This window comes from Ovis aries, chromosome X (genome assembly GCF_016772045.2).
Source record: "Ovis aries strain OAR_USU_Benz2616 breed Rambouillet chromosome X, ARS-UI_Ramb_v3.0, whole genome shotgun sequence".
Lineage (NCBI taxonomy): Eukaryota > Metazoa > Chordata > Mammalia > Artiodactyla > Bovidae > Ovis > Ovis aries.
The window spans coordinates 57,394,993-57,420,976 of NC_056080.1; the positions used below are offsets into that span (position 1 = coordinate 57,394,993).

At 40.0% G+C, this 25,984-nt stretch overlaps 2 protein-coding genes across 2 annotated transcripts in view; one reads left to right on the forward strand and one right to left on the reverse strand.

Moving 5' to 3' along the window:
• The window catches only part of ZNF81 (zinc finger protein 81), a 746,478-nt gene that overhangs the window by 677,375 nt on the left and 43,119 nt on the right, over positions 1-25,984 (reverse strand). The window lies entirely within an intron of this gene.
• ZNF41 (zinc finger protein 41) overlaps positions 1-25,984 on the forward strand; it is a 42,923-nt gene that overhangs the window by 15,663 nt on the left and 1,276 nt on the right. Inside the window, 4 exon segments of the mRNA XM_004023243.6 lie at positions 547-781; positions 13,488-13,608; positions 13,873-13,968; positions 23,953-25,984. Coding sequence (XP_004023292.3) covers positions 710-781; positions 13,488-13,608; positions 13,873-13,968; positions 23,953-25,984 — 2,321 coding nt within the window. The 5' untranslated portion in view covers positions 547-709.

The following is a 25,984-nucleotide window of genomic DNA, read 5'->3' on the forward strand; positions in this document are numbered from 1 at the left end:
ATTTATATATATATATAGCTGCACCACGTGGCTTGTGGGATCTTAGTTCCCTGACCAGGGGCAAATTTCTTACTAGCTACAAACAGCTCTATCTGATGGTAAAGAGAATAATAGGAAAAAGTAATACCTAGTTCATATGATGAGTTTGAAAATTAAATGAAGTACTAACAAAACATTCCTTGCACCTTATAGTAACAGCAATATTTAATATCAATGGGATGTGTTTTCCCAGTGCCAAATAAGAGTGAGTACTTTTGAAGTATCATGTCATTTAACTCTAATAGCCCTGTGACATGGGTGTTTTCATTCTCAGTTTTAAAGTGAAAAAACTCAGACTAAAGTGACTTCCCTAGATTCTAGCTAGAATACAGAAGAGCTGGAATTAAAATTCTCATTCATTTTACATGAGTTTTGTCCACATCCTACACAGGTGTTGGTCACTGAACACACTATCCAGTGTTAACTATTCTTTGGTGCCCCCAGGAAACACTTGTGGGTTGAATGCTGAATGCTGAATGATTGACCACATGGACACTGCCTTTCCAGGTTTTTTGAAATCTCTGCAGAGCCCTTGGGCCAGACCCCATAGTGAAGGCTGCAGGATCTTCCTTCCAGCTCCACAAGCTCACACTGAGTCCACCAACCAGCCTCGCCTCAGGGTCTCAAGAAGAGCAGCGTTGTGAGCAAGAGAGTCCAAGGGTTGAAGAAGATGCCAGCCAACCAGCGCTATCGCCAGTGGCCCCCAGACCTGGCTGCAGAGGGACAAGGCAGCATGTGTGAGGTGAGGAGGGAGAGGGCTTCAGGGGCAGGAGTTCATTCAGTGAGGAGATGGTTCTGACCTGTTGCTAGGGACTTAGGGCGGGGACAGGAGGGGAAAACTGCAGACTTGCTGCCCCTGAAATGAATCACCATCCCCCTGCTGAGGGTGAGCGCCACATGGCTGGTGTCCTGCGTCCAGATCCCTTCCTGTTTCAGTGGAAAATATGATGCAGCTGATGGAGGAAAGGTGGGATGGAAGGTCAGCCGCACAGCCTGGGGGAAGGGGAAGCAGGTCCGTGCAGAGTGTCTGTGGGTAAGATCCAGCTAGAAGTGACCACTGGCCCCAGCCATGGAGACACTATCCCTGATGCCCAGCATAGACCCTCCACTACCCATTGGCTCTGTGCACACACTCAGCTGATCCTCGGGGATTTGCTGATTCTGCCTCTATCCTGATCTAGGGAGAAAAGTCCCCTTTTATGGAGCTTAGAGGATGGCAGGGTAGTAGGGTGAGCACAGTCTCTAGGGCCCTTCTAGTTCTTCCTACTCCTCTCAAAGATTAATAAAGTGGCCTGGGAAGGTACATGACTTGCCCAGGCCCCTGGGGTTTTGAGTGACAGCAGTGGACTGGTACCAGGTCTCCTGACTGTGTCCTCCACCCTCACCACACTCCAGCCAAGACCAGCTTTCCCACTAAAAGTTCCCTGGAAATTGTGTAAACAGAGGAATACAAGGGAGCCAGACCCTGCCCCACAGCTTCCAACTATCCTGAGTCTACTGTCAACTCTGGGGACAGGCTGGTTGTCAGAGGAGCTCAGGATCATGTGGTCATTAGAATAACATTAAGCTTTTCAAACTTATTTTGATATTTATTTTTTAATAATTTCATTATTTAGAATATGCAGGTAAGTAAATAGAAGAAAATAAAACATTGCTTGTAATTTCAGCATTAGTCAAAGTTAACCATTGTTAGCATTTAGCTTCTTTCCATAGTTTTTTCCCTTTATATGTGCATGTATGTGGCTATGTGGATATATACATGTGGGGCTGAGAGTGTACATACATACCACACACATATACACAATACAGTTCAAGTTTAAAAATGAAATTGTAGTATTTGGTTGTTTCCTTTTTTAAGTTGGCACTTCAGTATAATTTTCTAGACAGTAAATATTTTTCTTCACATGATACATAACATAAGAGCTTTTTAGCCTTTGGATAAACTATCATTTAACCAGTCCGCTGTATGTGAACTTAGGGCATTCGAGGTTTTCTATTGTGATGAAAACTGCTATGGTGAAATTCTTACATTTAAATCTTTTTGCCCAAGTCACTGAAGTTATATTTTGAGTAAAATGTATAGGGACATTGAATGATAAACAAACTGCTGCCTTACAGTAGGGCACTTCCACTCTGGAAAACTGTCCTTGTCTGGTTTCTGCTCTATCAGATCAGTCACAGACCCACGAGTTGGGGGTCACAGCAATGTGGTCCTCCCCAGTCCTTCTGCACATGGCCCCTTGCCCAGCCAATGTGTGGGAATTTCTGGATGAATGATTCTGGTCTCTGCAAGGCACAAGACTCGTGTCTTCCTTCCCAACCATAGACTTATTTTTTAATTTAATTTATATTTTTAACACCAAAAACATGTTTGCATTGGGGTATAGCCAATTAACAATGTTGTGATAATTTCAAGTGAGCAGTGAAGGGACTCAGCCATACATATACATGTATCCATTCTCTCCCAAACCACCCTCCCATCCAGGCTGCCACATAACATTGAGCAGAGTTCCCTGTGATATATAGTAGGTTTTTGTTGCCAACCATAGATTTATGCCCCCTGTTCAAGAAGAAATGGAAATGACAAAGACCCTGGTGAATGTTATTTATTCACGTATTTATTTGTTAAGTTCTTAGTTTTTTTCATTAGATGTCAAGAAGCAAGAAAATGGGCAGAGATACCACGAAACCAATAAAAATGTCCCCAGGGGTAAGGAACAGCTAGTTGGGCTAAGAAATAGTGACTGAAGCTGAAAAACATGAAGAGGAGTCAGTAAAAGAAAGAGAGATAGGGAATAGCCCAGGGAACATCTAGAGGGACCATGGTGCACATACTTCAGATGGAAGATAGCCAAGGGGCACAGGAGACAGGTGGGAGTGCAGTGGAACAAACAGAGGCAATGGAAAAACAAGAGCCAGAGGCCAGAGAGCAGCAAAGAGACCAAGAAACAGTAGTCTAAGCTGGAGAAGTTTTAATAGTGGGGAGCACGCAAGAGCCAGAAGGTATGAGAACAATCAGAAAGATTTCAAAATAGGAGGAGAGACCAGGAGATAGAGGAATCAGATAGCAGCCAGAGGGAACAGAGACCAGCCGGAGGGATGAGGAAACAGAAAACTCAGCTAGATGGAAAAAACAAAAATGTTTGGTGTGTTGGGTAACAGCCTGCCAGATAAGCCACTTCAAAGATACCAGGGGTCAGACGGAAAATCTGAGGGGGTGGGGAAAGGCACTGGTACCAGGGGACAGGAAATGGGGAGAAATGGGAAAGACGAGCCTGGGAGTAGGCAGCAGCCAGAGGAAGCTGCTACCAGCTGCTGAAGCTGCGGAACAGGTTGGAGGAGCAGGGAAGTGACAAACCCATGGGACAGTTGGAGAGACAGAAAGGGGCCTCCAAAGCTGAGCAGTAGCCAAGGGCACCAGGGGCAATAAGGAACAGTCGCTGAGGCTGGGGAACAGCAAAGCTGTGCTGGGTGTGCTCTAGAAGTTCTGGGGCCTAACCAGAGGACTAGGGAACAGCACAGTGGGCATCAAAAGTGTACCTGGTATTGGATAGTAGGCCGACTTACTAGCGAACAACTAGAGAGACTAGAGAAGAGCTGAAAGGCATAGTATCCATTCCCAAAGCCAGAGGCCCCATGTAGTGGGTACTGGGGTTAATAGAGAGTTGCAGGAGCCAGGGAACATCCAGAGTTCCAGAGGGATAGGGCAACAGGGGCTTCCTGGGATGTGAGGCTTCAGTGCTAAAACAGGGAAAATCCTGGGCATACTGGGACAGTTGTTCACCTTGCCCAAGAAACAGTCAAAGGAACTGAAGGTCAGACAATGCAAATGATGGAGAAGATGAAAGTACAGTGTCACAGAGCACACAGAAGTAGTATACACTGATGATCAAGAGCCTAGACTAGGAGCTGGGTAGACCAGTGCTCCACAGAGTGTGGTCCATGGACCAGACACAGGAGCATCAGATGAGAGCATATTAGAAATGCATTCCAGGACAGCCTAAGGGACAGGAAAGAATTGAGTCTAGAGAGAAGTCAGAAAACTCAAAGGGCAGTCAGTCTGTGTCAAGTAGAAGGAATGAGAAAGCCTCATCAGGACCAGGGAGCAGTCAGATGGAATGGGCACAACCATAATGGTACCACAGACTAAGGATCAGCTAGAGGGACAGCTGCCAAAGGGAACACAGGACAGTCAGGGGCACCAGGGATCAGTCGGAGGGAAGAAGAAATAGGAGGCATGGAACAATGAAACAAGGGACCATCAGAGGAAGCAATAAACAGAGGCATCAGGAAAGAGACCAGAGGACACTCAGAAATAACAAGAAACATTTAGAGGGAACAGTAAACAGGGACCAAGGAAGAGTCAGAATGGGGACCATGCAGAGGAAACAAGAGGCAGTAGAAGGAGCCGGAGAAGTCAGGGGACAGGAGTGGGCAGGGTAAGCAGGCAAAGACAGAGGGAGGAGTACACAGAGAACAAATCTGATGAGAAGGGGAACAGCCAGAGGGAGCAGGAAAGACCAGGGCACCCCCAGCTAAGTAGGAACATGCAGAGAAGTTGGGTATCTAGCCCTGAGTAAGGCAGAGTGAACTACATTGCACTTTTTCAGGCAGCCTAGTAAGTGCCCTGAGAACGCGTCTGCTAGGCTGGGATAGGGTTTAGAAGGGCAGGATCATCTCACAGTAGGTGATGGACAAGTGTGCTGGGGCAGGAGTGAGAGCAGCCCTGAAGCTGGAGGACTGAGCCCCAGCAGGCTGACTGCAGAGTGGGACAGAGCAGATGGCCAGGGACAAAATGGGCAGTGATTGACGGATCCTGGCAGCATAGTGTGCCCCAGGGCTGAGAGTGCAGAGCGTTCTAGGACACAGATGACCCTGAAGGGAGACACTGCTGTGTGGTTCACTGGTGAGCCATCAGGGGCTTAGCAGGGATCCTCACATAGGATGAGGAAGTCCTTGTAGGGGTTCTGGTGGTGGCAGAAACACAGGCCATCCTCCATGGTGGAAATGGGCCAGAAAACCATACCTTTTAATATGTGGCTGGTGAGGCTAGAATCTGGATGGGTCTGTATTAGCAACTTTGTATCCTAATTGCTAGCTCCAAAACCCCCTGTCCATCACCTCACATAACCCCTCCCAGGCAGGGTAGAGTCCGAAAAAGTGTCTTATTTTGGTGGGGAAAGGGATGGAAGTGGGGCATCTGTGCCTGGCAAGATCTTTGTACACTTTCCCTGTGTGAATCCAAGGGAGGGAGAGACAGGTGAAGATGGTCTTTTTGTCTGCCAGCTTAGGCTGTCAGAGTTGTTAAAATGTTTCACAATGTTTGAAAAGGAATACATATATGTATATATAATACATACATATATATGAATATATATATATATGTTTGCTGTATACCTGAAACTAACACAACATTGTAAATTAACTATCATTCAATAAAAAAGTTTTTTTTTAATGTTTAACAATGCCAAATGGTAGAATATTTTAATTTTTCCACCCTAGTTGGCAAGTAGCCACCCCTCCCCCACATCTGAGGCTCCTCCTCTGTGTCACCTACACACCTCCCAGTCTGTCCTGGCTCAGGTCACAGGCAAGAGAACAAGGATCAGGAGGGTGGGCAGGCAGAATGAGAGCTTCCCTCAAGCCTGACCCTGGGACTTGCCCTGGGTAAGTGCCCTTGGGCAGTGAGGGAGAGCAGGTCAGGTGTGTGGCTAGAGGCTCCGGTGGATTTCCTCCTCTTGGCAACCTTCGAGGCTGTGCCCGGGAGAACTGGTGGGTGGAGAAGTGCTGGGCATGGCCCAGTGCTTGTGGATCTCCCTCTGGAGCTGCTGGTGGTGGAGCAGGTACTGTGCGTTCTGTGCCTGCTCTGTGTCCCTGCGCACTTACTAATAAGGGCCCCCAAAGAACAAAGGATCTTTCAATGAATAAAGGCTCCTCATTTCCTCATAGCTGAATCACTAGATCTTGTCTTGATACTTAGTGCATTTTCTGTCCTGTTTAGGAAATCCTTGCCTTAAACGAATGTTCATCTATGTTTTCTCCTGAGTTTTAAAGCATTGATCATTTTGAAACTTGATTCTTTTGCCTTTCACCCCAAATCACTGTTAACATTTTGTCACATTTGCTTTCTCTTCTCAATTTATGTATTTATGTGTATGATGTTGTTCAGTCACTAAGTTGTGTCTGACTCTTTGTGACCCCATGAACGCGAAGGCTCCTCTGTCCACTATCTCCTGTAGTTTGCTCAGATTCATGTCCATTGAGTCAGTGATGCTATCTAACCGTCTCATCCTCTGTAACCCCCTTCTACTTTTGCCTTCAATCTTTCCCAGCATCAGAGTCTTTTCCAGTGAGTCAGCTCTTCACACATCAGGTGTCCAAAATATTGGAGCTTCAGCTTAGACATCAGTCCTTCCAATGAATATTCAGGGTTGATTTCCTTTAGGATTGATTTATCTCCTTGTAGGCCAAGGGATCTCAAGAATCTTCTCCAGCACCACAGTTTGAAAGCATCAATTCTCTACTAACATACCATTTGTAAATAATTTCCCCAATTGTCACAATACATCCTTTTTGGCATTTCTGCCCGATTTAGGATCCAATCCAGGCACATGTATTGTGTTTAGTTCTCATGTCCCTTTAGCCTTTCTGAAAGAGTTCTAGCCCTTCCTTGACTTTCACGACACTGATCATTTGGAAGAATGTCCCTCATTTTGGGTTTGTTTCTTGCTTCCTCATAATTAGATTCAGGTTATTCATTTTTGTCAGGAATATCACAGAAATGATGCTGTGTTCTCAGTGTGTCATATCAGCAAGCATTCAATATTAATTTGTCCTTTATTGATGATGTTAACTTTGATCACCTGACTAAGATGTTGCCTGTCAGGTACTAAATAAGTTACTATCTTTCTCTTTGTAATTAATAACTATTGGGTTGGCCCAAAAGTTCATTCAAGTTTTTCTGTAACCTTTTGTGGAAAACCCTGAATGAACTTTTTGGCCAACCCAAAATTTTGTGGGAAAATACTCTGGGATTATGTGAATATCCTGTTTCTCATGCTTTTGTCCATTGATTATAGCATCAAGCAACAATTCTTGCCTGTAGCAATTAATAACTGTGCTATTTTCCTAATGGTGTTTTTCTGATTCCATCATTTCTTCTATATTGATTAGTTGGCAGTCTCATATAAGGAAAAACATTCCTTGCTCTGAGTGCTGAAAGGACGATTATATGCCAGGCACAATGAGCACACTTTGATTTACCATTTGTCACTAATAGGAACTAGAACTTCTTGGAGAAATGACTTACTCCGGGGTTAGAACAGAGAAAAGTACAAAATGATATAGAAGAACTCATTATGCTTGGAAGTAATGAAGCACTCAAATGATGGGAACATGTCAGAATGACACAGGAGCCACTTTTAAGGAGCTCCCTCTGGTCAAATCTGGGACAATTTGAGTAGCAAAAGAAATCATAATAGTAATAGATTATTACCTACTGAATAAAGTAGAAAGTGACCAGTCCCTATGGAGAACAGTGTGGAAATTCCTTAAAAAACTGGAAATAGAACTGCCTTACGACCCAACAATCCCACTGCTGGGCATACACACCGAGGAAACCAGAATTGAAAGAGACACGTGTACCCCAATGTTCACTGCAGTCCTGTTTATAATAGCCAGGACATAGAAGAAACCTAGATGTCCATCAGCAGATGAATGGATAAGAAAGCTGTGGTACATATACACCATGGAATATTACTCAGTTGTTAAAAAGAATACATTTGAATCAGTTCTAATGAGGTGGATGAAACTGGAGCCTGTTATACAGAGTGAAGTAAGCCAGAAAAAAAAAAAAAAACACCAATACAGTATACTAAGGCATATATATGGAATTTAGAAAGATGGTAACGATAACCCTGTATGCGAGACAGCAAAAGAGACACAGATGTATAGAACAGCCTTTTGGACTCTGTGGGAGAGGGCGAGGGTGGGATGATTTGGGAGAATGGCATTGAAACATGTATAATATCATATGTGAAACGAATCGCCAGTCCAGGTTTGATGCATGATACAGGATGCTTGGGGCTGGTGCACTGAGATGACCCAGAGGGATGGTACGGGGAGGGAGGAGGGAGGGGGTTTCAGGATGGGGAACATGTGTATACCCGTGGCAGATTCATGTTGATGTATGGCAAAACCAATACAATATTGTAAAGTAATTAACCTCCAATTAAAATAAATAAATTTATATTAAAAAAGAAAGAAGGTGACCAGTCCCTATAATAGGTAGGTAGGTACACAGGTAGGCAGATAAACAGGAAAGAAGTGAATGCTCCTTTTGTTTCTTTTTTTTTTTTTTCGTTTTTGGCTGTGCTGCACAACCTGCAGGATCTCAGTTCTCTGACCAGGGACTGAACCCGGGCCACAGCAGTGAAAGCTTGGAATCCTAACCATTAGACCACCAGGGAACCCCTGTGAAGGCTCCTTTTTAATAACATCTTGATTTTTTTTGCTGTGCCCCTATTCCAGTCTTTCTGAGGATAATTTAGTAGTTTGTTAAAACTTTCTATTTGGAAATAATTATACATTTACAGGAAGTTGTGAAGATGGTACAGAGAGGTCTCATGTAACCCTTTACCCAGTTTCCCGCAATGCTTACATCCTGTGTTACTAGAGTACAATTATCACAAGCAAGAAATTGACATTTCTGCAGTGTGCTTGTTATTCTCTGCCATTTTACACATGTGTAGATTCCTGTATAATAATTACAGAATTATTCCATCACTGTATAGGCCTCTACTGGTGTTTACATTTTATCAGTTAGAGTGAAGTGTGGAAAACTTAGTTCCCTTTTAAGTCCCTTTACCCTCACCTGTTACTAATATCTTAAATATTTCCTCTATATACATGGAGATCCACATCATAAAAATGTTATACTTTTTGCTTTGACCTTCAAATGTAATTTAGAAAACCCAACAGGAAAAGGAAAGTCTATTGTATTTATTAATATTTTTTCTTTTTCCATTTTTCTTCTTTCCTGATGTTGCAGGACTTCTTTTATCATCTCCTTCCTATTTAAAAAGCTTCCTTTAAGGGTACATCTGCTGCCAACAGATTTTCTTAGTTTTCCTTCATCTGAGAATATCTTGATTTCCCCCTTTGTGTCTTCTTTCTTAATGACAGCTTTATTGAGATATAATTCACCTACCATACAATTTACTCATTTAAAGTGTCCAATTCAGTGTTTTTTATATGTTTATGGGTATGTGCAACCATCACTAAAATCAATTTTAGAACATTTTCATCACCTCAGATAGAAACCTCATACCCTTTAGCCATCACTCTCTTCCACCTCACCTCCCTGCCTCCTCCAACACTAAGCAATCACTAATATGCTTTCTGTCTCTATAGACTTCACCATGCTGGACATTTCACATTAATTGAATCATATAACGTGATTTTTGTGTCTGACATCTTTCACTCAGCATACATAAATCATGATAATAATAGGTTATAACCCACTGAATAAAGTAGAAAGTCACCAGTCCATATGATAGCTCCTTAGGTATATATGTAAGTAGGCAGATAGGGAAGAAGTGTAGCATGGACATGTTGTAACATGTATCAGTATTCATTCCTTTTCATGGCTGAATAGTGTTCCATTGTTCAAGTGTACCACATTTTGTTTATTCCTTTATCAGCCAATGTATATTTGGATTGTTTCTACCCTTTGGCTGTTATAAGTAATACTGCCTGTAAACATTTTTATGTGGGCATATATTTTCGTTTATCTCAAGTATACATACACCTAGGAGTAGAATTTCTGTTTAATCATTTGAAGAACTGCCAGACTGTTTTCTAAAGCAGCCACATTAGTTTACATTCCCACCAGCAGTGTGTGAAGTTTTCAATTTCTCCACATCCTCACCAGCACTTGTTATTATCTGAGTTTTTGGATCTAGCCATCCTAGTGAGTATGAGGTAGTATCTCACTGTAGTTTTGATTTGCGTTTCCTTGATAATTAATGATGCTAAGCATCTTTTCATGTATTTATTTGCCATGATATTTCACTTCTTAAGGATAATTTTGCCAGGTATGAAACTCAGAGTGGACAGTTCTTTTCTTTCAGCACTTGAAAAATGTTGTGCCACCTCTCTCTACCATGGTTTCAGATGCCGTCAATGTATTTTTCCCCTATAGGTAAGGTATCATTTCTCTCTTGCTGACTTCAAGATTCTTTCTATGTCTTTAAGTTTTCGGAAGTTTGACTATAATGTGTCTTGGTATAATTTCTTTGGCTTATCCTTTTGGGGTTTGCTCAACATCTTGAAACTCTGTTTATATCTTTTACAAAATTTGAGAAATTTTCAGCTATAATTTTTTCAAACATTTTTCAGCCCCATACTTTCTCCTCTTCCCGGGACTCTGATGACATGAATGCCAGATCTTTTTTTATAGTCTCAGATTTCCCTGAGGCTCTGCTCATTTTTTCCCATCAATTTTCTTTTTGTTCTTCAGATTGGATCATTTCTATTGTTTTATCAAGTTCTCTAATTCTTTCCTCTGTCCTCTCTATTCTGCTGTTGAGCTCATCCATTGAGTATTAAAATTTTAGTTATATTTTTCAGTTCTAAAATTTTCATTCTGTTCTTCTTTATATCCTTTTTTATTATGAGACTATTTTTGCATTTAAATACATTGAAGCATTTTTATGGTGGCTACTTTACAATTGTTGATAACTCTAACATCTGTGCCATCTCAGCCTTTTCTCATTCCAGTTGAGATTTTCCTGCTTCTTCACATGATGCCTGATTTTCAGTTATGTCCTGGATATTTTGGGAACTCTGAGATTCTGGATACTATTTAAATCCTATTTTTTACCAAGCTCCCTCCAATACTGTTCTACAAAAAAAAAAAAAAAAAAGGGAGAATCTCCTTTTTTACTGCCAGGTGGAGGTGGAAGTTCAGGTCCCTACTTGGCCTCCTTTGACACCCCAGAGGGGACAAGCATCTTGCTGCTGCTGGGTGGATGTGGAATTTCATGCTCCGCACCAGACTATCTCTTTCACCATCCTGGTGGGGAGACAAAAAAGGCACCTCATTACTGGGTTGGGGATAGAAGTTCAGGACCCCCCCCAAATTTACAGTGGCCTAAATTTACACTGTCAGAGAGGGGCCTCATTATTCCCAGGCAGGGATGAAAACCAGGACTCCCTGTTTAGCCTGTACTGATGGGAATGGGGATGGGGCAGTAATTATCTAAATTTTTCTCCCTTGCTACATTGCCCCTTTCCTGGTACTTCGGCTAGAGAGAGCAGACTTTCTTGAGGCTGTTTTTTATCTGCACCATTTGGCATTCTGGATTGCCAAATTCTCCATCACCAAGTCCAAGACACATGGAACAAAAAGAAAACTCAGGGAAATCACCACTGTGTCACTCCTCAGGTTCCAAGGTCCCTAACCAAGTCTCTCCAACTGATAGTCTTCGTTTAACATGTAATGTCCAGAGATCATAGCTGTACTTAGTACCAGAAATAGGCAGAATTCTGTCTATTCCATTTTGGACCCATGGGTAATTTTTAGCTTATTTTTTAAATAAGTAATACATTCACATGGTTCTCTCTCCCAATCCTACAGATCTCCCTAACCAAAAAACCAGTCTTGATTAGTTGGTGGGCGTGTGGTATATGGTTAGAGATTATGCAGGTAAAAGCAACTAAGAAAATATCCTTGATATTTTCCCACAAAGAAAGCAGATACTATTATGTTACTGTTAACTTAAAACTTTTTATCATGAAATATTACATACATTTTGAATAATGCTGCTGTAAATACTCTTGGACATGCCTCTTGTTGCACATGAACAAATATTCCAGTTGAGCATATTTCCATGGATGGAATCACTGTGTCCTTTTGTATGCATGCTTCAACATTACCAGGTGAAGCCAAAATGCTTTCCAATGTGGTCATACCAATATACGCCTCCATCACTTTGCCCCTCCTCACCTCTCTCCCCACCAGTAACCACTTGTTTGTTCTTTATGTCTGTGAGTCTGTTTCTGTGTTTGTTATATTCACTAGTTTGTTTTTTTAGATTCCACATATACGTGATATCATACAGTATTTGGCTTTCTCTGTCTGACTTACTTCACTTAGCCTAATACCCTCCAAGTCCATTCATGTTGTTGCAAATGGCAGAATTCCATTCTTTTTTATGGTTGAGTAGTATTCCATTGTGTGTGTGTGTGTGTGTGTGTGTGTGTGTGTGTGTGTGTGTGTGTATATACACTACATCTTCTTTATCCATTCCTCTGCAGATGGACATTTGGGTTGCCTCTATGCCCTGGATATTGTAAATAGTGCTGCTGTGAACATTGGAGCACACATATGTTTTCAAATTAGTGTTTTCATTTTCTTTGGATATATACCCAGGAGTGGAACTGCTGAATCATTTGGTAGTTCTGTTTTTAGTTTTTTCAGGAACTGTTTTCCACAGTGGCTATACCAATTACTTTTTCTCCACATCCTTGATATTGCCAGTCTTCTTCATTGAAGACATTGTAGAAGTTGTGTAATGGTAACTCATTACTTGAATGTACATTCTCTGGTTACTAAGGAGGTTGAACTCTTTTTGTGTTTATTAATGCCTTGCATTTCTTTTTTCATAAAATGCTTGTTCAAATCTTTTGCCCACTTTTCTACTAGGTGGCCTCTTTTTCAAAAATTGGTTTCTAAGAGTTCTTTACATTTCTCTAGATAGGAGCCCTTTGTCAGTAATATTTACTGGAGATATCTTCTATTTGGTGGATTTTCCTTTTTTTCTCTTATAATATGGTCTTTTTTAAAAATAGAAATTTTAAACTTTATTATAGACAGATATCAATCTTTTCTTTATGGTTAGTGTTTTTTGCATCCTGTTTGAGAATTATTTTCTACAATCCAAGATCATAAAGATATTCATCTATGTTTTTTTTTCCTGTTACCTATTAAAGGTTTTATTGTTTTGCTTTTCCCCTCAATACATTTCTTTGAAATGCCTTTTAGACCCCTTTATATCTTCTTATGTTGGTTGTCCAAATTTTTTTTTCAAGTTGTTTTTTATTTTAGTCAATTCTATATTGCCATTGGCTGGCACACAATCAACCAGTAAATGTATTATGTATATAGTTCCTACATTAACTTGAGGACTTAAAGGGAGCCTATTTTAATCCTTATTTTTGAAAAAACAGGGACTGAATAAATAAATGAATGAATGTAATACATAGCAAATGTCTAGATACTTTAGTGTGTTTTTCTCTCACAAAATAAAATGCAAAACTGGGTGCTGAGTGAAAAGCCTACATGATACATTATGGTAAATATCCTTAAAAACAACTAACTTCCTAGTCCTCTTCCTCCATCGCCCAGTGCTCACCATGTCATCTTGAATGGGACTGTATTTTTACAGGTGTCATTCGAGGATGTCACTGTGGACTTCAGCCAGGAGGAGTGGCAGCACTTGGACCCTGTTCAGCGGCGCCTGTACTGGGATGTGACACTGGAGACCTACAGCCACCTGTGTGCAGTGGGTAAGCACAGCTGCCCTATGCACTTTCTGGGGGCCTCAGAGAGGCTGCCTCCATTCTCTGCTGCTGAAAGCTCTGGGGCATCTGAAGTGTGTAACGGTGTCATCTTTGATTTGCCTGAGATTCTTCAGTCCTTTTACACTTCTGTGATTATTACTCTATTCCCAGGGAATGGGATTACTTTCCTGAAGAACAAATAGAAACGTGGTTGAAAGGCCTAGAAACCCAATTAATGGGAACCAATCCTGTATCATGTCCTGTTCACAGGTTACCAAGTTCCCAAACCAGAGGTCATCTTCAGACTGGAGCAAGGAGAGGGGTCATGGACATTGGAGAAAGAAACTCCACATCACAGCTGCTCAGGTGAGTGAGTCTAACCTGAGAAAATGGGGGATGTGGAGTGGATCTGTTTTTCTAGGAGAGGCTGATCAACCTTTGAAAGGCTCTGAAGATAACCTGTCTTGAAGGCTCTAAACTTTTGCAGTCACTTGGAGAGAGTTGACAGAAGCCCCTTTAATACCCGAGGGCCAACTCCCAAGTATGACCCTCACCAATATCCACTGTCTTCTTTGCTTTTTGATAAAAGAGCTGTCTCTAACCTCTGTACCCTCTGTACCAGCACATATATAGCACCCCATCTTACTGGAGTGGGTAGCCATTTCCTTCTCTGGGGGATCTTCCCGACCCAGGGATTGAACCTGTGTCTCTTATGTCTCCTGCATTGCAGGTGGATTCTTTATCACTAGTGTCACCTGGGAAACTATTTTACCTGGGATCTTTTATTCTTCCTACTCCACTCCCACCCTCTTATCTTAGGTTCTTTCCTTGTACATTCAGGTATTTTAATTTTTCTTCCCTTTTATTCTAATTCCTCATATCCATTCCTTATGCCTCCTCCCACTGGTAACAGATCTAATGTATTTGATCTTTGAATTTGTGTGGTATTCTCTTAAAGCCTAAAGTATGAGTTTACTTGTGGTTGTTGCTCAGCCGCTAAGTTTGTGACCCCATAGACCGCATCATGCCAGACTCTCCTGTCCTTTACTATCTCCTGGAGTTTGCTCAGATTCATGTCCATTGAGTTGGTGATGCTATCTAACCATCTCATCCTCTGCCAACCCCTTTTTCCTTTTGTCTTCAATCTTTTCTAGCATCTGGGTCTTTTACAGTAGAGCACTATGCTGCATAGTATTCCACAGTGTGCCAGTACCACATCTTACTGAACCATTCGTCCAGTGGTGGAACCTAGGTTTTCATTAATGCCCATCTAAGACAAACAATTCTACAATACATTTCTACACAAATTTTCCTTTATAGAGTGTGAGATTTTCTCAGGGATGTATAGAAAAGAGGGTTTGCCTGAGATCATTGTATATTCTCATCCTGAATGTTTCTCATTTTTTGGCCAACAATGGGTATAAAGTGGAATCTCATTTTTTATTTCTCATTTCTCCAGTACTTAGTTTGAGCATTTCATCACTGACCTGTTGTGGTCTCTTGAGTTTCGCTCCTTTGAGTGACCTTGCTCATCTTCCCCTTGTTTTGATTAAATTTACTCTGGTTCACACTGATTTGCATCCAGTTTTTTTTTTTTTATTTTCCCACTTTTCCAGGCATCTCCTCATTATCCTCATAAATGAGATTTCCCCATGAAGACTGTCTACTGTTCACCAGTCTTATATATATGCAAGGATTCATCCATCCTGAAATTCTGATAATTCTGTTTTTGACATCTCAAGTCTTTTTTTCCCTAGTACTTTTTAGCACTATATTTAGCTACTCAGAAAGTTCCCTTGAGATGTTTCTGTTACTACTCAATATATTAGAAATTGAAATCATTACCTCATATATCAGAAGCCCTTCTCACTTTTCAACTTTTGTCACATTCTGTCAATGTTTCTTAAATCTTTCAGTCATTTTAAATTAATCACTCTACAGTTCCTATTGCTTTTTCATTTTTGCAAATATTTTTAGTTCTCAATCCATCTTCTTTGTTCTGAAAGGTTGTTGCTGAGCCGTTAAAGATGCCAGGATTTTTGGCCTCCAGAGGAGAGAAATTCAATCCAGGGCCTGTGATGAGGCTTGATCACTCAGAGCTTTTGTGTGATAAAGTTTTAATAAAATATAAAAGAGATAGAGAAAGCTTCTAGTCTTTAGCCAGAAGTTATGTAGCTACTAGCAAAAAGTCAGACATGACTGAGAGACTGAGCTAAACTGAGCAGGCTGCTAATTAGAGAAAGGAAATGTCTCAAAACTCAGAGACTGGCACCAGGCCCCTCACTCACAACATGCATTTTGAGATAATATTGGCACAAGGTGAGTTGTCCTGGGCCATAAAACAACTGACATGAATCTTGAAGAAAGGCAGGTTTCCAAGCAAAGACGTAGTCTCATTAACATAGCTTAACAGAACATTTGCATGAGTAAAACATATTGGTTTGTCAAGTCGGTTCTGAGTCTTAGGCGGAACTGACTTGAAGAAAGACAGAGTCTAGGGTAAATGCATTCATTAACATAGCTAAAGAAAAATATTTCCATAAGCTCAACGTTTGAGAAAAGTTAAGTTCAGGTGGAACCAGGTGTTGTCATGGCAGCACAGAATTTTAAAAGACACCCGCTTTTAAATTTGTTTGTGTGTCAGTCACTCAGTCATGCCCAACTCTTTGCAGCCCCATGAACTGCAGCCCACCAGGCTCCTCTGTCCATGAGATTTTCCAGGCAAGGATACTAGAGTGGGTTGCCATTTCCTTCTCCAGGGGATCTTCCCAACCCAGGGATCGAACCCGGGTCTCCTGCACTGCAGGCAGATTTAAATTTGTATAGAAAGGGGAAAAAACCCTGACATTTGTAGTTTGTTTCCTCTTGCAGCTTAAGACAGAGATTAAAAAGTGTCTGACACTTGCAGCCTATTTCCTCCGTTTGGAGACCCCTAGCCTTCCTGCCTGTTACCCTTTGAGTTTCATCCAAAACCAGCTCCATATTTTCTTATGCCTGGATTATAATTTTTCTATTACTGATTATAGTTGCTGATTCCATTCTTTTTATTAGTTCACTTCAAATACTAATGACAGATTTCATTGCCTTAAATGTTTTTATTTTGACATTAGCTTTATGAAAAAAAACCTAATATTATTCACATATAACTGTTCATTCAAAAAGACAAAAAACATGGCCATGTATTTCCAATTCAAACGTGTGTCTGAATGTTTTGTATAACCTTTGTGCAACTCCACTTTTAACATATCTTATGATTCTGTGAGGTCTATTTTTATTAATAATTCTATGAGTTTTGGGGAATTCCCTGACAGTTCAGTGGCTAGGACCCAATGCTTTCACTGCTGAAGGCCTGAGTTCGATTCCTGGTCAGGGAATAAAAATCCCACAAGCCTCAGAGTGTGGACAAAATAAAATAATAATAATAATAGTTATATGAGTTTTGACAAATGCATACAATCATGTAACCACCACGATAATCAAGATATAGAACAAAAATAATCTCAGGTCCTTTATTGTGTCACTCCTTCCCACTGCTTACAGACCTGGAAAATACTGATCTCTTTTCTGTTTCTGTAGTTTTGCCTTTTTAAGAATGTCATATAAATGGAATCATACAGTATGAAGCTTTTTGAGCCTGGCTTCTTTTACTTAGCATGATGCATTCAAAACTTACTCCTACTGTTATGTTTTCCATAGCTTGATTCCTTTTTATTGCTGAGTAGTATTCCATAGCATGGATGTACCACAGTTCATCCATTTACCAACTGACGGGTATTTGTCAGTTTGATTAGTATGTGTCTTGGTGTGTTCCTCCTTGGGTTTATCCTGCTTGGGATTCTCTGTGCTTCCTGGACTTGGTTGACTATTTCCTTTCCCATGTTAGGGAAGTTTTCAGTTATATCTCTTCAAATATTTTCGTGGGTTCTTTCTCTCTCTCCTCTTTCTGGGACTCTGTGTTGTGAATGTTGGTGTGTTTAATGTTGTCCCAGAGGTCTCTTAGGCTGTCTTCATTTCTTTTCATTCTTTTTCTGTATTCTTTTTTCTATATTTCTATATTTGTGGCAGTGATTTCTACCATTCTGTCTTCCAGGTCACTTATCCATTCTTCTGTCCCAGTTATTCTATATTGATTCCTTCTAGTGTGTTGTTCATCTCTGTTTGTTATTTAGTTCTTTTAGGTCTTTGGTAAACATTTCTTGTATCTTCTCCATTCTTTTTCAAAATCCTGGATGATCCTGGATCATCTTTACTATCATTATTCTGAATTCGTTTTCTGGAAGGTTGCCTATCTCCACTTTGTTTAGTTGTTTTTCTGGGGTTTTATCTTGTTCCTTCATCTGGGAGATAATCCTCTGCCTTTTCATTTCTGATTAACTTTCTGTGATTGTGGTTTTCATTCTGGAGGCTTCAGTACTGTAGTTCTGTTTCTTCTGTCTGCCTTCCAGTGGATGAGGCTAAGAGGCTTGTGCAAGCTTCCCGATGGGAAGGACTGGTGGTGGGAAAAACTGGATCTTGCTCTGGTGGGCAGGCTATGCTCAGTAAAACTTTAATCCGGTTGCCTGCTGATGGGTGGGGGCTGTGCTCCCCTCCTGGTAGTTGTTTGGTTTGTGGTGACCCAGCCCTAGAGTCTACAGGCTCTATGGTAGGGCGAATGCCAAACTCCCAAGAGGGTTCACACCAAGGGGCAACTCCCAGGACTGCTACTTCCAGTGCCCCCATCCCTGTAGAAAGCCACTGCCGACCCACACCTCCAGAGGAGATCCCCCAACACTAGCAGGTATGTCTGGTTCAGTCTCCTGTAGGGTCACTGCTCCTTTCCCCTGAGTCCTGCTGTATACAGGATTTTGTGTGTGCCTTCCAAGAGTGGAATCTGTTTCCCCCAGTCCTGTGGAAGTCCTGTAATCAAATCCCACTGCCCTTCAATGTGAGATTCTCTGGGGATTCCTAGTCCCTTTGCCAGATCCCAGGCTGCAAAGCCTGACATGGGGCTCAGAACCTTCACAACAGTGAGAGAGCTTCTTTGGTATTATTGTTCTCCAGCTTGTGGGTTGCTCACCTGGTGGGTATAAGATTTGATTTTTATCATGACTGCAATCCCTCTACCATCTTGTTGTGGCTTCTTTGTTTTTGGACATGGAGTATCTTTTTTGGTGGGTTCCAGTGTCCTCCTGTCGATGATTGTTTAACAGCTAGTTGTGATTTCAGTGCTCTCACAGGAGGAGATGAGCGTACACTCTTCTACTCTGCCATCTTCAATGATCTGAAGGATACTTGGATAGTTTCCAGTTTGGGTGATAATGAATAAAAGTGCTATAAATATGTTTACATATTTTATGTGATGATGAGATTTCATTCACTTGAGTAAATATCTGTGAGTCAGACTGCTGGGTTGTATAGTAAGTATATGTTAACTTTATTAAAACTGCCAAATTGTTTTCCAAAGTGACTATACAATTTTAAATTCTAACTAGCTATGTATGAAAGTTTCAGTTGATCTACATTCTCACCAGCACTTGGAATTGTCCATTTAAAAAATTTTAGCCATTCTAACAGTAAGATAGTTGTATCTTACTGAGGTTTTAATTAGCATTTCCATAATATCTAATATTTGACATCTATATATCTTCTTTGGTGAAGTGTTTTTATAAATCTTTTGCCTAGTTTCTATAGGAAACATTGTTTTCTTATTGTTGAGTTTTAAAGTTCATTATATATTCAGGATAAAAGTTATTTATCAGATATGTGTTTTGCAAATTTTTTCTTTTTATTTGCTTATCAATATCTTTCATGAGGCATTTAAAATTTTAACAAAGTCTAATTTATCTTTTTTCTTGTTTTATGGATTGTGCTTTTGGTATTGCATCTAAGAAATCTTCACCTAATCCAAGGTCACAGAAAAATTAGGTTTTACATTTAGTTCTATGATTCATTTTGCATTAGTTTTTGTATGTGATTTAAAGTATGGATCAAAGTTTTGTGTTTGTTTTTTGTTTTTGCACATAGCTATTCAATCATTTCAGAATCATTTACTTAAAAACCATCCTTTCAACTGAAATGCCTTTGCACTTTTATTGATAATCAGTTGTCATATGTGTGTGGGTCTCTTGCTAGACTCTTCATTCTGTTCCACTGAACTATTCATCTATATTTACACCATTCCCACACAGTCTTGATTACTGTAGCTATATAATAAATTTTAAATCATGTAGTATTAGTCCTCCAAGTTTGTTCTTCTCTTTCAAATTCGTTTGGCTACTGTAAGTACTTTGTATATCCATTTGAATTTTATAGTCATTTTTTTGTTGCTATGAAAGTAAGTTTTGATTGTGATTAAATTTAATCAGTTTAGAGGTAATTAGCATCTTGATATTATCAACTTTTTCAATTCAGATATATAAATGATTTGATATATTTATATATTGCAAATTGATTACCGCCATAAGGTTAGCTGCCACTTCCATCTTATTGCAGTTACTATTTCTTTTTTGTGGTAAAAACATTTAAGATCTACTCTCTAGGCAACATGCAAGTTTATGATGCAATATCATTATCTATACTCCCTATGTTGCACAATAGGTTCCCAGAACTTGTTTATCTCGTAACTGGAAGTTGGTGCTCTTTGACCAGTATCTCCCCATTCTCTCCACCCTCCAGTCCTCAGGAACCACTACTCTACTCTTTCTCTGAGTCTGGCTTTTATAGATTCTATATACAAGTGATAATACCATGCAATATTTGTCTTTGTCTGACTTATTTCACTTAGCATGATGCCCTCAACATTCAGCCAAGTTGTAGCAAATGGCACAATGTCCTTCATTTTCATGTATGATATTAGTAATATTCCATTGTATATGTACACCACATCTTTATCCATTCAGTGTTGACAGACACTTGGGTTGTTTTCATATCTTGCTGTTGTGAATAATGCTGCAATGAACATGGGAGAGCAGATATCTCTAAAAGATCCTGATTTCAATTCCTCTGAATATATGCCCAGAAGTGGAATTGTGGGTTTTCTCTGAATTTTTTGAGGCGCCTCCATACTGTTTTTCACAGTGGCTGCACCAATTTATACTCCCGCCAACAGTGCACAAGGGTTCCCTTTTCTCCACCTCTTTGCCAACACTTGCTATTGCTTATCTTTTTGATAATGGCCATTCTAATAGATGTGAAGTGATATCCATTGCGGTTTTGACTTTTCATTTCCCTGAGGACTACTGATATTGAGCACCTTTTCATGTAGCTATTGGTCATTTGCACAGATTCTTTGGAAAAATGTCTATTCAGTTTCTCTGCCCATTTTAATTGTTTTGTTTGGTTTTTTGTTTTTGCTTTTTTACTGTTGAGCTGTGTGTGTTCTTTATATATTTTGCCTATTAACTCTTTATCAGATATATGATTTGTAAATATCTTCTACCATTCCAGAGGTTGTCTCTTCATTTTGTTAATTCTTTTGCTGTACATTTTTAATGTTTTCTTGATGTCTGCCATATTTGATAGTGTTTCCCTAATCTGATCCTACTCTGTGCTCTCTCTATCCAGATGATACATTTTCACCTTGTGATCAGATTTCACTATTTCATGAAATGGCTCTTAAGTACTCCAGAATGTATGTCTCTTTCTTTTTTCTCATCCTCCATCCCACAGGAACTCAGGGAAAACATAGGATTTTAGGCCGTGTAATAACTGAGGCTTTTGTGTGAAGTGTTAGTTGCTCAATCATGTCTGACTCTTTGCAAACCCATGAACTGTAGCCTGCCAATCTCCTCTGTCTATGGAGTTCTCTAGGTAAGAATACTGGAGTGGATAGCCATTCCTTTCTCCAGGGGATCTTCCCAACTCAAGGATCAAATCTGTGTCTCCTGCATTGCAGGTGGATTATTTACATCTGAGCCATCAGGTAGGCCCCTAAGGCTTTTACTTGTATGTTTTTAGAAAGCTCCCAGAATTAAGAGCCTACTTCTCAGATTCACAGACATAGAGAACATACTTGTGGTTGCCAGGTGGAGGAGGGGTAGACTGGGAGTTTGGGATTAGCAGATCAAACTATTATATATAGGATGGAAAAACAGCAAGGTCTTACTGTATAGCACACGGAACTGTATTCAATATCCTATGATAAACCATAGTGAAAAAAGAATTTTTTTTAAATCCATTCTTACACTGAAGAAAGAAAGCCAGTTTCTTATTGCACAACTTGGGGCTTAATCAGGGAAAGAAACTACATACTAATTTGAACAGGAGAAGTTTAACATTAATTATTGACTGTTGTGGGATTGAAGTAATAAGGGATTAGCCAGTAAGAGTAAAGAGAACTCTAATGAATAAAGAAATAGCAGATTAGTGTGTGAGAGTACCTCAAGGGCTGTGAAGGAACACCCAAAGAAGAGCCTCCTCTGCTTCCTACAGATGAATACAGACCTTATAGGGAAGGCATATCCACAGCTCATGGCATGGCAGAAGAGTTGCTGTTGTGCTGCACTGGTGAAACTTGCTGGAAATCTGTCCTCTGGTTCCAGAAAAAGCTGATCATGGGGCAGTGTTTCATTGGAAATATTCCACTGCAAATCATCTGAGAGGAGTGCCAGAAGTGCTGGGTGCTTCTGGCTGCAAAGAATTGCAGAAGCTGGGTTCTTGGGAAGCCATAGGAGCAGCAGGAGTTGGGTGCTAAAGAAGTCAAGATCTGGGTGCCTGGGAAACTGCATGTGTATCCGGAGCCCGATGCTGCTGAAGCTGCCACACTTCTGGAGCCTGGTGCTAAACAAGTTGCCCTTGCTGGAGGAGCATGCTGAGTGAGCTCACTAGAACCAGGAAGCAAAACCCCTTCTTCCAGTGTTTCTCCATCACCCCTTGTTGATAAGGTTCAACATCATGCCAACTACCAAAGGAAAAGAGACTCAGATCCATTTTTGTAGAGTGGGCAAGGAAGTGTGATTCGGGGTTAAAAGGCAATAAATTGATAACTGGAGCACTTATTCTTCAATTTTTCTGAAACAAAGCATGGAGAATATTTATTAAACTTAAATGTATTGAATTTGGGGAGATAGTCAGAGGAAGGTACTTTGTTCTCTTCCAGAAGGATTCTTCAAGTGTATGCTCAGAGGAATTCAAAAGACCATAGATTATATTTAGAAAGGGAAGATAACTGCATGAAATGTTAATAATGTCAGACTTTGTGTGTTAATTCTTTATGTTGTAACAGAATTGTGCCAAACTGAGTATCAGTATGAGTGGTACCATATCTGCTTTATACATTCATAACAGACATTCATTTATATACCTCCCCAGAAGTGTACTGAAATTACAGCTGATAATCAAGGGCAATAAATTTTGAATATGCACAGAGGAGCAAAGCAACAAGCTTAATATAGCTATATCCTCTCTTACATAAGCATTCTCATGTGAATGGGTCCATTCAACAAATCAACTCCGATCCTGTTGGGTTATTCAGGAACCATGTTCCAAGTTATTGCTCTGCCATCTCCTAGGCCATTGTTGTCAGCTGGGTTGGTTGATGTTGGATCATTGTTGAGTCCTCTGGGCTGGGGAAGGGAGAAATGGAGATTTGCCCACTGTCTTAAGGCCTGGCCTAGGTGCAGCAAATGTCACTTCTGCTCACACTCTACTGGTAAGAACGAAGTGAGACTGATAAAGGTAAAGTCCAGCTATGTTCTATTTCTATAAAAGAAGAGGTGAATAGATACTGGTGGATGGCTTACAGTTTCTACCATAGATGGATGGCTTACCTTATTTGACACTTGTTGAAAGCGTATATTTTTCCTATAGACATAGAGGAATTGGTATTTGAGGACTATAAATTTAATGGAGATGCTCATAATAGTTCAGAGGGAAAAACAAAAGGAAGCAGAGAGATTATTTTTTAGAGCTAGTATATAATAAGGACATGCATTCTGAAATATTTCTTCATTCTTCACCCATAACAGACTTCAGTTTCGTCTTCTGATTACCCTACTCACTGTCCTGACTTCCTACATAGTGGATATGGATTCCCAAGGTTCAAACCCCATCTCTTACTTATTTAGCTATTTAATCTTCAGCAAGTTACATAACTTCTCTGTGCTTCTGTTCTCTCATCTGTAAAACATGATTGATAATGATAGCTACCCATTAGGGTTTAGTGAAAATTAAATGAGCTATTTTGTGTAAAACACTTGGAAATAGTATCTGGTACATCATAAATGGTATATAATTGTTTTGCATATATTAAGTATTCTAGAAGAATTTTTATGGACTCTTCTATTATATGGACTCTTCTATTTTTTTGTTCATCCTGTCCAAGCTTCATGATAACTGTTCTGAAGTCATTTTCATTTTTTTCTTTCTTTTTAGATGAGGGTTTTGGGCAAACTCAACAACAGAGAATTTCTGGAGAAGTTTCATTCCACTGTGAGAAAATTGGTCAATCCATAGGAAAAGATTCATTGTGTTCCATTATAGAAGAACTGTGGCAAGGTAATGACCAGCTAGAAAGAAATCAAGAAAACCAAAATAACCCTTTAAGTCATGTGAAAATATTGACTAAGGAGAGTGGCTATGAATATAAAAATATTGAAAAAATAATTCATGTGAGTACCAGGCTTGTTCCTTCAATTAAAAGACTCCATAACTTTGATACATTTGGAAAAAGTTTGATGCATACTTTAAATTTACATAACCACAATAAAAGCAATGCAACAAAGAACTTTGATAAGATTTTTGGAAATGGTAACAATTTTGCACATAGCTCTTCCTTTACTAAGAATGAGAATGCTAATAGAGGAGCAAACTCCTATGAACTTAATCAATGTGAAAAACATCTTGACCACAAACAAGTTCTCACCCACCATCAGAAAATTCATACTGGAGAGAAACTTTATGTATGTACTGAATATGTGAATACCTTTACCCAGGAGTCACATCTTTTTGAGCATCAGAGAATTCATGCTGGAGAAGAATCTCATGAATGCAATAAGGATGAGAATATCTTCATTCAGAAGCCACAAATTGAGGTACCTCAAAGTGTTTACACAAGAGAGAAACCTTTTATATGTATTCAATGTGGGAAGGCTTTTACCCTCAGGTCAAACCTCATTACACATCAGAAAATTCATACTGGGCAGAAACCCTATAAATGCAGTGAATGTGGAAAAGCCTTTTTCCATAGATCATATCTCTTTAGACATATGAGAATTCATACAGGAGAAAAACCTTATGAATGCAATGAATGTGGAAGAGGATTTTCTCAGAACTCTGACCTCAGTATACATCAGAAAACTCATACTGGAGAGAAACACTATGCATGCAGTGAATGCGGGAAAGCCTTCACAAGAAAATCAGCACTCAGGATGCATCAGAGAATTCACACAGGAGAAAAACCCTATATATGCACTGAATGTGGAAAGGCCTTCATCCAGAAATCCCATTTCAATACACATCAGAGAATTCATACTGGAGAAAAACCTTATGAATGCAGTGACTGTGGAAAATCATTCATTAAGAAATCACAGCTGCATGTGCATCAAAGAATTCATACAGGAGAAAAACCTTATATATGCACAGAATGTGGAAAGGTCTTTACTCATAGGACAAATCTCACTACACATCAGAAAACTCATACTGGAGAGAAGCCATATATGTGTGCTGAATGTGGGAAGGCTTTCAGTGATCAGTCAAATCTCATTAAACACCAGAAAACTCATACTGGAGAGAAACCCTATAAATGCAATGGCTGTGGAAAGGCCTTCATATGGAAGTCACGCCTCAAAATACATCAGAAATCTCATATTGGAGAGAGACACTATGAATGCAATGAATGTGGAAAAGCTTTTATCCAGAAATCAACACTCAGTGTACATCAGAGAATCCATACAGGAGAAAAACCCTATGCTTGTCCTGAATGTGGGAAGGCCTTTATCCAAAAATCACACTTTATTGCACACCATAGAATTCATACTGGAGAGAAGCCTTACGCATGCAGTGACTGTGGGAAATGCTTCACAAAGAAGTCACAACTCCGAGTGCATCAAAAAATTCACACAGGAGAGAAACCCAACATATGTGCTGAATGTGGAAAGGCTTTCACTGACAGGTCGAATCTCATAACACACCAGAAAATCCATACTAGAGAGAAACCCTATAAATGTAGTGATTGTGGAAAATCCTTCACCTGGAAGTCACGCCTCTCTATCCATCAGAAATCTCATACTGGAGAGAGACACTATGAATGCAGTAAATGTGGGAAAGCTTTCATCCAGAAAGCAACACTAAGTATGCATCAGATAATTCACACAAGAAAGAAAGCTTATGCTTGCACACAATGTCAGAAGGCCTTCACAGACAGATCAAATCTTATTAAACATCAGAAAACTCATAGTGCAGAAAA